Source organism: Mobula hypostoma, chromosome 1, assembly GCF_963921235.1.
Source record: "Mobula hypostoma chromosome 1, sMobHyp1.1, whole genome shotgun sequence".
NCBI lineage: Eukaryota > Metazoa > Chordata > Chondrichthyes > Myliobatiformes > Myliobatidae > Mobula > Mobula hypostoma.
Window position 1 is genome coordinate 244,811,365 of NC_086097.1, and position 16,217 is coordinate 244,827,581.

A 16,217-nucleotide genomic window follows, 5' to 3' on the forward strand; every position below is an offset into this window, starting at 1 on the left:
CCGTGTCGTGTGACATGGGTGATCATGGTCTTTCCATGACCATGATTGTTCTTGGCAAGTTCATCTACAGAAGTGGTTTGCCATTGCCCTCTTCTGGACAGTATCTTTACAAGACTGGTGACCCCAGCCATTCGTCAATACTCTTCGGAGATTTTCTGTTTGTCGTCAGTGGTCACGTAACCAATTGCTCCATGACCTCACGTGACCGTGTGTGGGGGGGTGGGGGGGGTGGCAGGGTTGCTATGCAGGTGTTATACTTTGCCTAAGGATAACCTGCCTTATACCTCCTTTGGTAGAGATGTACCTCCACCTCGCCACCCTCTACGACAGTAAAACACTGTAAATGCAATTACTATATTAAAACACATAAATCGCTTATAAAAATCTTACATATAATGTACTTTCTAATCAACCACTAAGGGTGTCTTTTATAAGAGTGGTGTAGCACCAACAACCTGTCACTCAGTGTCAATTAGACCGAGGAACTGATTGTTGACTTCAGGAGAGGGAAGCCATGAGCATCTCATCGGAGGATCAGAGGTAGAGAGGGTCAGTAACTATAATTTCCTGGCTGTCACTATTTCTGAGGACTTGTCCTGGACCCATATAAATATAGTTGTGAAGAAAGCATGACAGCACCTCTACTTACTCAGGAGTCTGCGGAGATTCAGCACGTAATCAAAAACCTTGGCAAACTTCCATAGATGTGTAGTGGAAAATGTGTTGACTAGCTGCGTAACAGCCTGGTACAAGAATACCAATGCCTTTGAATGGAAAATCCTATGAAAGTTAGTGGATTCGGCCCAGTACATCATGGTTAAAACCTTCCCAACCATTGAGCAGGTCTGCATGAAACATTGCTGTAGAAAAGTAGCAGTCATCATTAAAGATCCTCACCTCCCCAGGCCATGCTCTTTTTTTTCTGCCATCAGGTAGAAGGTGGTGCCTCAGGACTTGCACCACCAGGTTAAAGGACAGTTACTACCCCTCAGCCTTCAGGCTCTTGAACAAAAGAGGATAACCAGCCTCATTTAAGGACTTTTTAAAATCTTATTATTTCATGTTCTTTATTTATTGCTATTTATTTATATCTGCATTTGCAGTTTGTTGGTCATTGATCCTGTTTACAGTTACTGTTCTATCGATTTGCTAAGTATGTCTGCAGAAAAAGAATCTCAGAGTTGGATGTTGTGGCATGTATGTACTTGGATAATAAATTTTACTTTGAACTGGAGCTCCATTGTCCTGGAGGAAACCCAAGAACCAGTGCCTACATATGCTTAGAATAAGGCCATCAGTGAGTTTGAAGGATAGAGGGAGTTAGAGCTCAGTGTGGTGACCACTTTACAGAACACTTAGATTCAGTCCCCAGGGATGATCTTGAGCTAACACTGTCTGCAACTTTATTTTTCCATCCCACTCTTCCTCACCTTAATGGTATCCTGCACTATCATTGCAGAAGCCCAATGCAAACTTGGGGAACTCCACCTCGTCTTAAGGTGGTCACAAAAGCACAACTGTATCTCACAGACTGAGTTGAAAGCTGTTGTCTCACAGCTCCGTTGATCCAGGTTCAATCCCAACATGTGGTACAACATGGCCTGTGAAAAGTTGGCACATCTCTCCCACTCCCCCTCCCTTTCGTGATTGTGGGGTTTCAGCCAGTTGTCCGAGTTCCCTTCCACGTCTCAAACACATGCAGACCCGTCAGTGCAAGTGGTAGAATCTGGGGTGATCTGGTAGGAGAATATAATAAGTGTTAGATTAGTGTAAATGTGTGCTTGGTTATGCGACAGTGGATCAAAGACCCTGATTATGTATGATATCCCTCTAGATCTCTGGGCATGGTTTCCATCTTACTATGGCATCTGTCCACTTCCTTTCCAGTCCTGATGAAGGGACTCAGCCTGAAGCTTGATTGTTTATTCCTCTGCATTGATGCTGTCTGACGTGCTGAGTTCCTCCAACAATTTGTCCACCCTTGTTGAGGGAAACCACAGTTCAATAAGGAAGACAGATTTCAGAGGCACTTGTATAGAAAGCCTCTTCATTCTATTCATTTTATTAGTGATACAGTACAGTGTAGGCCCCTTGGGCCCTTTGAGCTACGACACCCAGCAACCCCACAGCCCGATTAACCGTAACCTAATCGTGGGACAATTAATCAGCCTGGTAGGTCTTTGGACTGTGGGAGGAAAGTGAAGCAGTTGGAGAAACCCCATGCATTCCACAGGAAGGACGTACAGAGAAAGGCACCAGAATTAAACGCTGAGCTCCAAAATGCCCTGAGCTGTAATAGTGTCGTGCTAGCGTGAATGATCAAAGCAAGTATGACAGCATCATCTGAATGGAGAGAATAGAATGGCAGCCTTTCAGAACTCAGGATGGAAGGAAGGATATTTTGAGATATTTGAAAGAGTCCGTATGCTTCTCATGGATATTTTTGAATAATGTATCTCCCTTTCTTTTGTTTAGCATATGGATAAGAGTAGTTAATATATTCTTTGACATGAAGTTAATAGTTATCGATGCTAAATATGTTCATTGGTCATTTTACTGGTTTGTAGTGCTGGATAGAGGTGCCACTGTAGTGTAGCAGTTAGCGTGACACTATTACAGCTTGGGGCATTCCAGAGTTCAGAATTAAATTCTGGTGCCATTCTGTAAGGAGTCTTTGTATGTCCTCCCCACGGAATGCGTGGGTTTTCACCGGGTCTTTCAGATACCTCACACAGTCCAAAGATGTACTGGGAAGGTTAGTTGATCATTGTAAATTATCTTATGATTAGGTTAGGGTTAATTGGGTTAGTTGGGGTTGTTGGGGCGGCATGGCTCTGTATTGCTAACAATAAATAGAGAGCATCCTGACAGTGTTTAAGTCCTGTGAATGTATTCTGGCCAAGCCTGTGACACAAGGCAGCACAGTGCACTGCTGATAGTGTTCCTTCCTCAGCTTCAGTAACATGGGCTCAATCCTGACCTCTGCTGCTGTCTCTGTAGAGTTTGCAAGTTCTCTTTATGACCATGTGCTTCATCTGGGTGTTCTGCTTTCCTCAAATCCCAAAAATGTGTTGGTTTTGAAGTAAATTACCTGTACTGTGGTGGTGAGTGGTTGATGTTGAGGTTAGCTGATGGGAAATCAGGAAAATTAAAATGATTTATGTTCAGAATAGTGTATGATCGTACAGATTTGGTGGGACAAAATACCTGTTTCTATGCCATGACTGTATGCTCCAAAGAATTGGGACAAGCCTTAGTAGGAATAGAATGAGGTGGAGGATAAATGTGTGGCTGAGGGATTGGAGCAGGGGGCAGGGATTCAGATTTCTGGATCATTGGGACCTCATTTGGGGCAGGTGTGACCTGTACAAAAAGGACAGGTTGTGCTTGAATCCCAAGGGGACCAATATCCTGGCGGGGAGGTTTGCTAAGGCTTTTAAGGAGAGTTTAAACTAGAATTGCTGGGGAGTGGGAAATGAACTGAAGAGACGGAGGAAGAGGCGGTTGGCTCACAAATAGAGAAAGCTTGTAGACAGTGTGAGAGGGAGGATAGGCAGGTGATACAGAAGGGACGTGCTCAGACCAATGGTTTGAGATTTTAATGCAAGGAGTATCATGAACGAAGCGGATGAACTCAATGCGTGGATCAGTACTTGGAACTATGGTGTTGTGGCCATTACAGAGACTTGGATGGGTCAGGGGCAGGAATGGTTACTTTGTGTGCCAGGCTTTAGATGTTTCAGAAAGGTCAGGGAGGGAGGCAGAAGAGGTGGGGTCGTGGCACTTTTGATCAGAGGTAGTGTCACGGCTGCAGAAAAGGAGAAAGTCATGAAGGGATTGTCTATGGAGTCTCTGTGGGTGGAAGTTAGGAACAGAAAGGGCTCAATAACTCTACTGGGTGTTTATTATAAACCTCCCAATAGTAACAGGGACATCGAGGAGCAGATAAGGGTTCCCAAATATTGATTGGCATCTCCCTAGAGCAAGGGGTTTAGATGGGGTGGAGTTTGTTAGGTGTGTTCAGGAAGGTTTCTTGACACAATATGTATATAAGCCTACAAGAAGAGAGGTTGTACTTGATCTGGTATTGGGAAGTGAACCTGGTCAGGTGTCAGTTCTCTCAGTGGGAGAGCATTTTGGAGATAGTGGTCACAATTCTATCTCCTTTACCATAGCATTGGAGAAGGATAGGAACAGACAAGTTAGGAAAGCATGTAATTGGAGTAAGGGGAAATATGAAGTTATCAGGCTGGAACTTGGAAGCATAAATTGGGAACAGATGTTCTCAGAGAAATGTACGGCAGAAATGTGCGTAGGATGAGAAGTGGCCTGACAGAGGTGTATAAGATGATGAGAGGCATTGATGATGTGGATAGTCAGAGGCTTTTTCCCAGGACTGAAATGGCTATCACGAGAGGGCACAGTTTTAAGATGCTTGGAAGCAGGTACAGAGGAGATATCAGGGGTAAGTTTTTTACCCAGAGAGTGCTGAGTGCATGGAATGGGCTACCGACAACGGTGGTGGAGGCAGATACGATAGGATCTTTTAAGAGAGTCCTGGATAGGTACATAGAGCTTAGAAAAGTAGAGGGCTTTGGGTAACCATAGGTAATTTCTAAGGTAAGTTCATGTTTGGTACAGCTTTGTAGGCTGAAGGGCCTGTATTATGCTGTAGGTTTTCTATGTTTCTATGAGTATAAAGATTCCCCACCATTTATAACAGTGCTAACACTGATTTTACATGCTAGTTTTGGACTCTCAGTATGAGTTGTGTTTGTTTTGAACTTGCTCTAAGCATTTGGGATTCTGTCCAAGTTTTAGCAAGACAGCATAGTGCACAGCTAGTAGAGTTCCTGCCTTTCAATTCCAGTAACATGGGCTCAATACTGACCTCTCCTGTTGTCTATGTGGTGTTTGCACTGGCTTTTCATAAATTCTAACTTCTTTGAAAGCCTTTTGAAAATCAGGGAAATACAAGTAGGTCAATAATCTGAATGATCTCTGATCTGTTCAAAATTATGTACTAATTTTGACATGTTGATTAATTTTCCTCCCCAGCCTCGCAATTTTTCTGTCTAAGATAATAAGTACTGTATTTATGATAGTAAGGTTTCTGTTCTTGCTGAAGTGATCGCTTGGGTTTCAGATTTTCTCCAATCGAGAACTTGAGGAAACGTTGAACAAAATCCGAGAGATACTGTCTGATGATAAGCACGACTGGGATCAGCGAGCCAATGCAGTAAGTTGTGACTGTGGTTGTGGAGGGCGTTGACACTTTTTTCTCCAACACATAGTGTTGAAAGGCCAAAATGAAATTTGGAGCTTCCTTCTAACAGGATATATAATGAATTTTGTGATCGTATCCTGTTGCAATAGTCCAGTTTATTTGTGAGATTACTTTTGATTCAGTGTCGATCAATCAGACCTCGGCATGAAATTAGAAAGTGGGTGGTGTAGTGAGGGTTTGTTTGATAGATATGCTGGTCCAGCTCAAGCCAACGATTGGTTCTTCGAGATTTCATTAGTTCACTCCAAAGCAAGAGCAGAAGTTCAATGGAATTATCTAGTCTGCCCTTTTAGGTACATAAACAGAAAAGATTTTTTGTAAAATAGATGCATTAACACCTTGATTGAGTTATTGTTACTTAATGATGTACAGCCTTGGGTATCCTCAAGTGGGTCAGCAGTATCTTGTAACTACCTGATCTCATCAGGTAAATGTATCTGAAGAAAAAAAAATTGTACTTGCAAAATGTTTGCAAAATATTGTTTTGACCAAATCCCAGCTCAGTGGAGGGAAGAAGTTGAAGCAGAGCTAGCAGGTGATAGATTAAAAAAAAGATTAACTTCATTTGTCACACATCAAAACATCAAAGCATACAGCGAGTGTGCTGTTTGTGTCAATGACCAATGCAGTCCGAGGATGTGCTGGGGCAACCCTCCAGTGTTGCTGTGCTTCTTTTGCCGACATAGGATGCTCACAATTTACAGTTCTAAACCATAGATCTTTGGAATGCTGAAGGAAACCGACACGGTCACGGGGAAAATGTACAAACTCGTTTCAGACAATGCTGAAATAGTAAACAACAGGAATTCTGCAGATGCTGGAAATTCAAGCAACACACATAAAAGTTGCTGGTGAACGCAGCAGGCCAGGCAGCATCTCTAGGAAGCAATTCCTTCAGTTAGTCCTGACGAAGGGTCTCGGCCTGAAACGTCGACTGTACCTCTTCCTAGAGATGCTGCCTGGCCTGCTGCGTTCACCAGCAACTTTTATGTGTGATGCTGAAATAGTGCTGCTCTACCGTGGTGGATCCAGGTGAGGGGGGCAGTTGTTTGATAAGTAGAAGATGGGAGAGTGGGAATAGAGTCAGAGCTGGGAGGTGATGGGTGGAAGTGACTACGTCTCTGTCAACTGTTCAGCTTGGCTAATTAGCCCCAAACCCACTAAATCATTAGAGAAATCCCAGCCAGCAAATGATTGAAGACACTTTTCTTTTTCCTTTTAGCTCAAGAAGATTCGATCACTACTAATTGCTGGGGCTGCAGAATATGACTGCTTTTTCCAACATTTAAGATTATTAGAAGGAGCTTTCAAATTATCAGCGAGAGATCTCCGGTCACAGGTTGTCAGGGAAGCTTGTATTACAGTAGCGTAAGTATCGTTGGACACATGTTCAATGTACTCTGAAGTATCTCTTAAATTTTTACAGTAGGTATGAGAAACTGAAGTTTTATGTATTGGATATCGGCTTCTCTTTTTATTTATTTACTTATTGAGATACAATGTACAATAGACCCTTCTGGCCCTTCAAGTCACGTTGCCCAGCAAATCCCCGAATTAACCCTAATCTAATCACGGGACAATTTACAATGACCAATTACCCTCCCAACTGGTACATCTTTGAACTGTGGAAGAATAATGGAACACCCAGAGAAAACCCATGCAGTCGTGGAGAGAACGTACAGTCTCCCTACAGGCAGCAGCAGGAAATGAACCATTTTCCGTCACCCCAAAGAGAAAAGCCCAGCTCGCTCAACATTTCCTCACAAGATACGCTCTCTCATCCAGGCAGCAACATGGTATATCTCCTCAGCATCCTCTCTAAAGCAACCACATGCTTCCTAAATGAGGGGATCAGCTGATTTTGTTTTAACTCTGATGCCTTGATTACACTTAACAGTCAATGCCTGAATGTTATCTTCCACTTTGGCACACTGACTCTTTCATTGCCTGAGGATGTTGACCTGGGGAAATTCCCACTGCGACTTCTTGGCCTGGTTCTCATTAAGCTAACTGATCTTCTTTCAAGTAAAGACAGAAGGTATTGGAAACACCGAGCAAGTCGAGCAGCAATTGTGGAAGGCAAAACGGTTAGTGATTCAGGCCTGGGGCCAGATGAAGAGTCTCCGTTAACTCTCTCTCTCTTTCCAAAGATGCTGCCTGATTTTATTCAGTGTTTCAGTATTTTCTATTTTTGTTTAATAGTTCCAGCATTTGCAGTGTATTGATCTTGTCTGCACTGATTCAGGAGAGTTTTCCCCTTCATTCCTGTTGATTATGTTGGAACAACCGATCGACAGATGACACAATAGCCACAACTGTCCTTACACATCTGGAGAGGAAGGATGCTTATGTGAGAATGCTGTTCTTGGACTACAGTTCAGCATTCAACACCATAATTCCCTCCAGGCTCGACAAGAAGCTCAGAGACCTCAGGCTTCACCCTGCCTTGTGTAGCTGGATCCTGGACTTCCTGTCAGGTTGCCGACAGATGATAAGAGTGGGCCCCCTCACCTGTGCCCCTCTGATGCTCAACACAGGTGCCCCTCAGGGCTGTGTACTAAGCCCCCTCCTTTAGTCTCTGTAGACCCATGACTGTGTCGCCACCCACAGCTCCAATCTGCTGATTAAATTTGCTGACAATACTACACTGATCGGCCTAATCTCAAATAATAACGAGGCAGCCTACAAAGTCATCACCCTGACACAGTTGGGTCGAGAAAACAACCTCTCCCTCAATGTCGCAAAAACAAAGGAGCTGGTTGTGGACTACAGGAGGAAAGGAGACAGGCTGGCACCTATTGATATCAATGGATGTGGGGTTGAGAGGGTGAACAGCTTTAAGTTCCTCGATATAAACATCACTGAGGATCTCACATGGTCTGTACATGCCAGATGTCTGGTGAAAAAAGCACAACAGTGCCTCTTTCACCTCAGACAGTTGAAGAAGTTTGGTATGAACCCCCAAATCCCAAGAACTTTCTATAGGGGCACAGTTGAGAGCATCCTAACTAGCTGCATCACTGCCTGGTATGGGAACTGTACTTCCCTCAATCACAGGACTCTGCAGAGAGTGGTGCAGACAGCTCAGCGCACCTGTAGATGTGAATTTCCCATGATTCAGTACATTTACAGAGCAGGTGTGTAAATGTGCCCGAAGGATCATTGGGGACCCGAGTCACCCCAACCACAAACTGTTCCAGCTACTACCATCCGGGAAACAGGACTGCGGCATAAAAGCCAGGACCAACAGGCTCTGGGACAGCTGCTTCCACCAGGCCATCAGGCTGCTTAATTCATGCTGATGCAACTGTATTTCTATGTTGACCATCCTGCTGTACATACTATTTATTATGAATTACCTTAAATTGTACATTGCACATTTAGATGAAGATGTAACATGAATATTTTTACTCATGTATATGAAAGATGAAGGTAATGAAGTCAATTCAATCCAATCTTGATATCTTTTAGTTAGGTGTTTCCTTGATTACATTTCCTTATCTTCTCAAATTCTGCTCGTTTGCTGTTCAAAGATGCCAAATAATCGTGGCAAACTTATAATGAGCAGGTTAGTGATGTATAAGCATTACAGAATACACTCTTAAAGACTCTTGATCACTTGGGAGATTAGTGAAAGTACACTTATGAAGTAGTATTTGGCTTGAGAGAACTTGTTCTACTTTTTGACGACAGTAAAATGTAGGCAGTATTCAGGAAAATGACTAAGTTGTAGTAAACCCAAAATAGTTACTTAAGAGGCATAAATATGTCTGAAGCACTCGAGCTTGTTTTTATAGTCTTTACTATATTGGCTGAATACCAGCTTCTCCGATCGTGGGGACATGAGGATCCAGAATGGACCTAGGGCTGAAAGGTTTAACATATGAGGAGCATTTGATAGCTTTAGGCCTATACTCGCTGGGCAAATGAGTGGGGATCTCACTGAAACCTATTTAATATTGAAAGGCCTAAATAGAATGGATATGGGAGGATATTTCACGTTGTGGAGTAGCTAAGGACCAGAGGGTGCAATCTCAGAATAGAGGAACATCCATTTAGTACAGCGATGAGGAGGAATTTCCTTAGCCAGAGGATAGTGAATCTCTAGAATTCATTGCCATAGATAGCTATGGAGGGCAAGTCATTGTGTATATTCAAAGAAGTGTATGTTCTTGATTAGAGGGTGTCAAAGGTTACGGGGAGAAGGCAGGAGAATGTGGTTGAGAGAGATAATAAATCAGCCATGATGGAATGTCAGAGCAGACTGGATGGGCTGAATGGCCTAATTCTGATCATATGTCTCATGGTCTTATCTACTTGTCACTTGATTCTGAAGCAGGTTGTAAATACTACATGCTACCTTTTTGTATTTCCACTGGCTTTCAGTATGCTTCACCATTATTCATAGTTCAAAGTAATTGTCATTCAACCATACATGAATATCTATGACAGAAAGTCTTGATGAAGGGTCTTGGCCCAAAATATTGACTCTTTATTCCTCAACATACATGCTGCCTGAAAAGTTGAGTTCCTCCTGAATTTTGTGTGTGTTGTATTTTATTTTACTTTGCAAGATGAATTTGTATAATGCCAGAAAATATCAGCTTCTAAAAATGAAGATCTTCAAGTAATTTTGCTTTTCAGTATGTGTACGGAAATATTTTTAATAGAATTGACGTGTAAAAACTGATATATAATCAGATAAGCAAACTGGAAGTTGTTTTTATCCATTGCTAGGATGTGTTTGTTGCTGGTAAAGCCAATGTTTCTTGGATCTCTCCAACTGCCCTCGTTTGAGTGGCTTTGCTAGGCATTGCAGAGGGCAGTTAAGAATCAGACACATTGCTGTGGGTCTGGAGTCACATTAGCCAGACTGGGTAAGGATAGGAACTTGCTTTACTTAAAAGGATTAGTCAGGTTTGTCGTAGTATTTTTATTCCAGTTTTATTCAGTTAACTGAATATAATTTCTTTACCTACTATGGTGAGTTTTAAACCTTTATCTCTGGATAATTTAATCCAGACTTTTGAATTATTAATCCAATAATGTAACTGTTTTGTGCCCCTAAAATGTAGACAGTGAATTGCTAATGCCCTAACAAGGATGCATTTTATTTTCAATTAAAAAAAATGATTGATGTGGGGCAAACATAAACTGGGTAACTGATGTGTATATCGGGCCTTTATTTCTGTGGTACAGCTATAAATTTAACAAAACATATGTTGTCTTTGTTTTGTTCAAAGTCCATTTGTTGGAATTTACACAGGCACCTGTCAACAATTCTTGGCAACAAATATGATCATAGTGCTGAAGCCATTGTGCCTACGTTATTTAATCTTGTCCCAAACTGTGCAAAAGTCATGGCAACGTCTGGAGTAGCGGCAATCCGGTGCATCATCCGTGTGAGTAAATCGTGCATAATCTCTTTACACTTGTGTTACTGATGGTTACACTGACTTTAATTCAGCTGCATTTTCCCAAAGGCAATTCACAGGAGAATCCTTAACACAAAACTTCAAACCAAAATTTATATGAGGAGAGAAAAAAGCATTGGAAAAAAAATGAGTCTTTTTCAAGACTGGGGAAGAGCAAAAGTTAGTTCAAAATTGTAGAGAGAATGGGGACAGATAGATAGCACCAAGGGAATATTGCCAGTGGGGTGAAGCAAGAGTTGATGTAGTGATGAACTGATGACTTCTAGTCAATAGTTTCTGGTCTTTGAGAAGTATTTAAATATTTTTTGCTGAGTTTTAAGAAAGCTAATTTGCATTCAAGTGTGACATTGAGCTTAATTTTATGACTGAAGTATTTGGGAGTGGGTGGTAATTTGGTCATTATTTTTCTCGCAGCACACTCATGTTCCAAGGTTGATTCCCTTAATAACCAGCAATTGTACTTCAAAGTCAGTGGCAGTGAGAAGGTAAGGCTATTAAATTGGTATTTATTTAGAGATACAATGTGGAGGAGGTCCTCCCAGCCCAACAATCCGTGCCACCCAACAACCCACCCATTTAACCCCAGCCAAATCATAGGACAATTTAAAATAAATAGGCATCCGTTATTCTCGTGAGACCATGGATTTGCGCCTTGGAAGGTTTCCAGGGCGCAGGCCTGGGCAAGGTTGTATGGAAGGCCAGCAGTTGCCTATACTGTAAGTCTCCCCTCTCCACGCCACCGATGTTGTCCAAGGGAAGGGTATTAGGACCCATACAGCTTGGCACTAGTGTTGTCGCAGAGCAATGTGCGGTTAAGTGCCTTGCTCAAGGACACACACGCTGCCTCAGCCAAGGCTCAAACTAGCGACCTTCAGATCACTAGACCGACACCTTAACCACTTGGCCACGTGCCAACATTGAAAATTATCCTACTAACCGGTGTGTCTTTGGACCATGGGAAGAATCCAGAGCACCTAGAGGAATCCCACACATGTGGGAAGAATGTGCAAACTTTCTTACAGAAGAAGCCAGAATTGAACTCTCAACTCCAATGTCCTGAGCTGTAATAATATCGCGCTATCCACCGTGCTACAATAGTGTATTTATTTTTTTAAATATTGTATGTTCTTGTAAATCATGTGGCTGACCAGAGCTAAGGTCATGAAACTCAACTTTTGTAATAACTATTTCCTACAAGATCTCAAAAGCCAACAATCAGAAAATTACTGCTTCAATGGTTCCATTTAATATCAGAATGTATACAGTATACAACCTGAAATTCTTACTCTTCGCAGACGAAACAGAAGAAAACTCCAAAGAATGAATGACAGGCATTAGAACCCCAAAGACCCCCTTCCCCTCCCACGCACAATCTGCAGCAAAGCATCAACCCTCCCTCTACTTGTTCCAGCTGGAAGCATTAGCGCCCACCACCTGCCAGCAACAAATAGCAAAGCCCCCAAAGAGACCATGATCTAGGTCCATCAAAAGCTACAGACCATAACAGAGCACTTCGACATGCCGCTGGCTGTCTCTGGCTCGGACTCTGTGTGTCTCTGTCTCTTTGTCTCTGTGTGTGTGTGTGTCGAGAGAGAGAGGGGTGTCAACCCTTCCACAACGAGAGGGAGACCAACAGCTTGCTGTTTTGCAGTTACAGTCTGAAGTGACACTTATTGGAGCTCACCCAACTTGAGAACCAGCTCCACCCCCACCATTGAGAGAGAGAGAGAGCATGATTGTTCGAGTGCAGAGGCCTCCAACAACTGTACCCACTGACTTGATGTTCTGATCTCACACAATGCTTCAGTTAACAACACTGGCGAGGAATCAGTCATACACAGGGTCGAGCAGGGCCTGATCCCAAAGGTGCATGTCTTCCAGGCCACTCCTGGAGATATCAATAACAGCCGATCAGTGAGCTCCGAGAGCAGGAACTCACTGCCATGAAGAACCACAGTTTGAGTGCAGCTGTAGATCATGGACTTTTACAGAATCCCAGCCACCTTGAAAAGGATAAAGAGTGACATTAGAGATATAAATTGAAGCTGTTTCATAGATGTGCTCGAAGAAGTCGCCCTCTGGTGCAATCTTAGCTCCTCTCCAATTTCCAATTTTAATTAACTTTATCATCAAAATAGTTATAATATCCTAAATCAATATTAGTGCCATGGAAACATAGATTAGTAATGTATAGAAATGAGCCCTTGAGCCCACCACATCCATGGCTTTCTTTGTACTCATCCGCAATATTTGTACACAATTACAACCCTATCCCTGTTGCATGGAGGGTTGGGGCTCAGAGGGATTTACGTCAAATGCAGGAAATTCGGATTAGCTGGGTGAGCACCTGAAAATTTTTGCAGTTGCCTCAACTTGCTGAGGTAGCCATTGGGAACGAATGGGTGAATGCAACCTGTTAATATTATTTAACCCTGATTCAGACCTCTTGTTTATTTATAGCTCAAAATGTCAAGCGTTTGAGCTTAGCTTGGAAAGACTGACTATTCCATCTTATTTACAGGCGTTGTTACGAGTTTTTAGATTTGTTGCTGCAGGAATGGCAAACACACTCCCTAGAAAGGTAAGGGCATAAAAGTTCAAAAGAAGTAGAAGCTGTTAGCACAAGAAGTTTGGAGAAGAGACATACATCTGATTGGACAGTAATTTGCATCTTACAATATTTAATTATTTGGAAGATTTATTTTCCAAGCTTATTGGATTTTTTAAAGTAATTTATTACGGTGCTAAGTTAGAGTTTCAAATGTAAATGTGACAGATGTTCATATTTGTAGTTTATTGGGTCATTTTGTACTATCCACAGTTAGATTCTACAGTTGAATGATGCTTGCTTGGGTCTGGTAGGCTGAAATGTCCCCAATTGCTCGTTCATGGCCATAGTAGTAGAAAGCCTCAAATGGCATAATGAAGATGCCACAAAGCTTGGACAGGCAGCAAAGCCTGGACCACAGTTCTAATTGCAGTCAAAACTGTGAGAATCTCTGTTCCATCATGGGTACTAGCCTCCGTAGTATCCAAGACATCTTAAAGGATTGGTGCCTTAAAAATGCAGTGTCTATCATTAAGGACCCCCAGCACCCAGGACATGCCCTCTTCTCATTGTTACCATCAGGAAGGAGGCACAGTAACCTGAAGGAACATATTCTGTAATTCAGGAACAGCTTCTTCTCCTCTGCCATCCGATTTCTAAATGGATATTGTGCCCATGAACACTATCTCACTATTTTTTAATTTCTATTATTGTACTACTTATTTAATTTAACTATTTAAAACATATACATAAATGGTTGCTGTAATTCAGGTTTTTTCTTTATTATCATGTATTGCATTGTATTGCTGCTGCAAAGTTAACAAATTTCATGGCGTATTCTGGTGATATTAAACCAGATTCTGATACTGATATTCAGAAAATTTACAACCATTAAAAATAAAGTGAATAATTATTGTAAATTTGAAGTACTAACAGTAAAATTTGCAAAAATATACTTCAAAAATCAAGAATGACAACATTAAACAAAACCAAAATATTTGAAGCAAAACATGCTGGTCCTTTTGCTTTTTTTCCCCAGCAGTCCTGTGATCTCCATTGAAGTCGATCATGTGTTCTGTCTAACTTGACATAGACTCTGAGAACTGACTTCCACATATGATTAGAACTTGGTAGAAGTGCTGGTATCTTCTTTGAAAATGGAGAGGAAAGGTTTATTTGGTGATGTATAAACATTTAAAACATACAAACAGAAGTAATACACACAAAATGCTGGAGGAACTCAGCAGGCCAGGCAGCATCTAGGAAAAGAGCCTGAAACGTCCACTGTACTCTTTTCCTAGATGCTACCTGGCCTGCTGAGTTCCTCCAGCATTTTGTGTGTGTTGCTCTGATTTCCAGCATCTGCAGATTTTCTCTTGTTTGTGAACAGAAGTACTAATTTGAATTACTTCACATAATGTAGAGTTCAATATCAAAATTAGGTTTATTACCAAAAATCAATTCTCAAGCTGGTGCAGAAATTCCAACTCTTTCAGCTTTGTAAAGGTATTTACTGTTCCTTTCATTTGTTATTGACTGTTTTGCTGAACAAATAGAGTAGAGAATGCAGGCTTAGGCTTAACAACAATTTCGATCATTTGCTTAAAAAAATAAAATTATTGCCAAAGTTGAAAGAATAATGTCCACATTGCAGATAATTCATTTTGTACTTCAGGTAAGAAAACATTAGCTTACACTGTGATTGGGAAATCTTGCCTGAAAATAAAGGTCACATTATCTGAAAGCTTGAGGAATCAGAATTACATTCATTAATACTGTCATATATGAGGTGAAATTTGTTGTTTTGTGGCAGCAGTACAGTGTGAAGTTATAAATTTACTATTAGTTACAAAATCAATGTTACCCACAAACGAATAATGAGGTAGTTTCTAGATTTCCAGCATCTGCAGAATCAGTTGTGTTTATTATAATGTAGTGTTCATGGACTGTTCAGAAATCTAATAGTGGAGGGAAAGAAGCTGTTCCTGAAGAAAGCAAAACGTATCATTTACATTACCAGACAGACAGCTGTTCTCTGCAATGGCCATCCCCCTGTGCCCCCTTTCCCTCCCCCCCCCGCCCCCCCTCCGTTTTTCTGAATTGTGGCCTCAGCAAATTTGTTAATAACTTGAGTCTGCATATTTCAGGGTAGAATGACACAGTTACCACACTCATTTCAGTGTTTCAATGACCATTCAGATCAACACAGATGATAGAATTTGTTCAAAGAATCCTTAATTATTTCTTCCAAATGTTTTAGTTGAGCAATTATAAAAAGCATGATTACTTTTTATATTATTTTGACTAGGCACGTGACTGTTCTGGTTGAGACCATCAAGAAAGGCATTTCAGATGCTGATGCAGAAGCCAGACAGGAAGCTCGAAAGTAAGGAATCATTTCAGAGCTAAACATATTTTTAAACAAAGTAAATCTACTCTAGATTTGATATAAGATTTTTGTTGAAATAAGTAGTTTGTCTATGTTTCTTATACACAGAACATATTTTAAAATGAATTTTTTGCTGAATAAGTATTCGCTGTGGAAGATGTGAGCAGTATGATAGAAGTTCCAGGTTTCAGGGGGCATGAAGAGATGATGGATGCATTGGTCACAATCTTTCAAGAATTACTTGATTTAGGCAGGTTCCCAGAGAACTAGAAGATTGCAAATGTCACTCCATTCTTCAAGAAGCGAGGAAGGCAAAAGAAACAAAATTATAGGCCAGTTAACCTAACCTCGGTGGTTGAGAAAGTGTGGGAGTCCATTAAGGATGAGGTTTCAGGGTACTTGGAGACTATCGATAAAATAAGTCAAAGTCAGCGTGGTTTCTGGAAAGGGAAATCTTGCCTGACAAATCTGTTAGAGTTCTTCGAAGAAGTAAGAAGCAGGGTGGACAAAGGAGAGGCAGTGGATGTCATTTACTTGGATTTTCAGAAGGCATTTGAT

General features: G+C 41.5%; 1 protein-coding gene across 31 annotated transcripts in view; it reads left to right on the forward strand.

Moving 5' to 3' along the window:
* Window positions 1-16,217, forward strand: part of clasp2 (cytoplasmic linker associated protein 2) — a 354,796-nt gene that overhangs the window by 168,624 nt on the left and 169,955 nt on the right. For all 31 annotated transcript variants that reach the window (XM_063066415.1, XM_063066422.1, XM_063066446.1 and 28 more), the window contains 6 exons: window positions 5,147-5,239; window positions 6,510-6,655; window positions 10,554-10,689; window positions 11,137-11,207; window positions 13,244-13,303; window positions 15,579-15,656. In XM_063066415.1, the coding sequence (XP_062922485.1) occupies window positions 5,147-5,239; window positions 6,510-6,655; window positions 10,554-10,689; window positions 11,137-11,207; window positions 13,244-13,303; window positions 15,579-15,656 (584 nt within the window). The remainder of the gene's footprint in view (window positions 1-5,146; window positions 5,240-6,509; window positions 6,656-10,553; window positions 10,690-11,136; window positions 11,208-13,243; window positions 13,304-15,578; window positions 15,657-16,217) is intronic.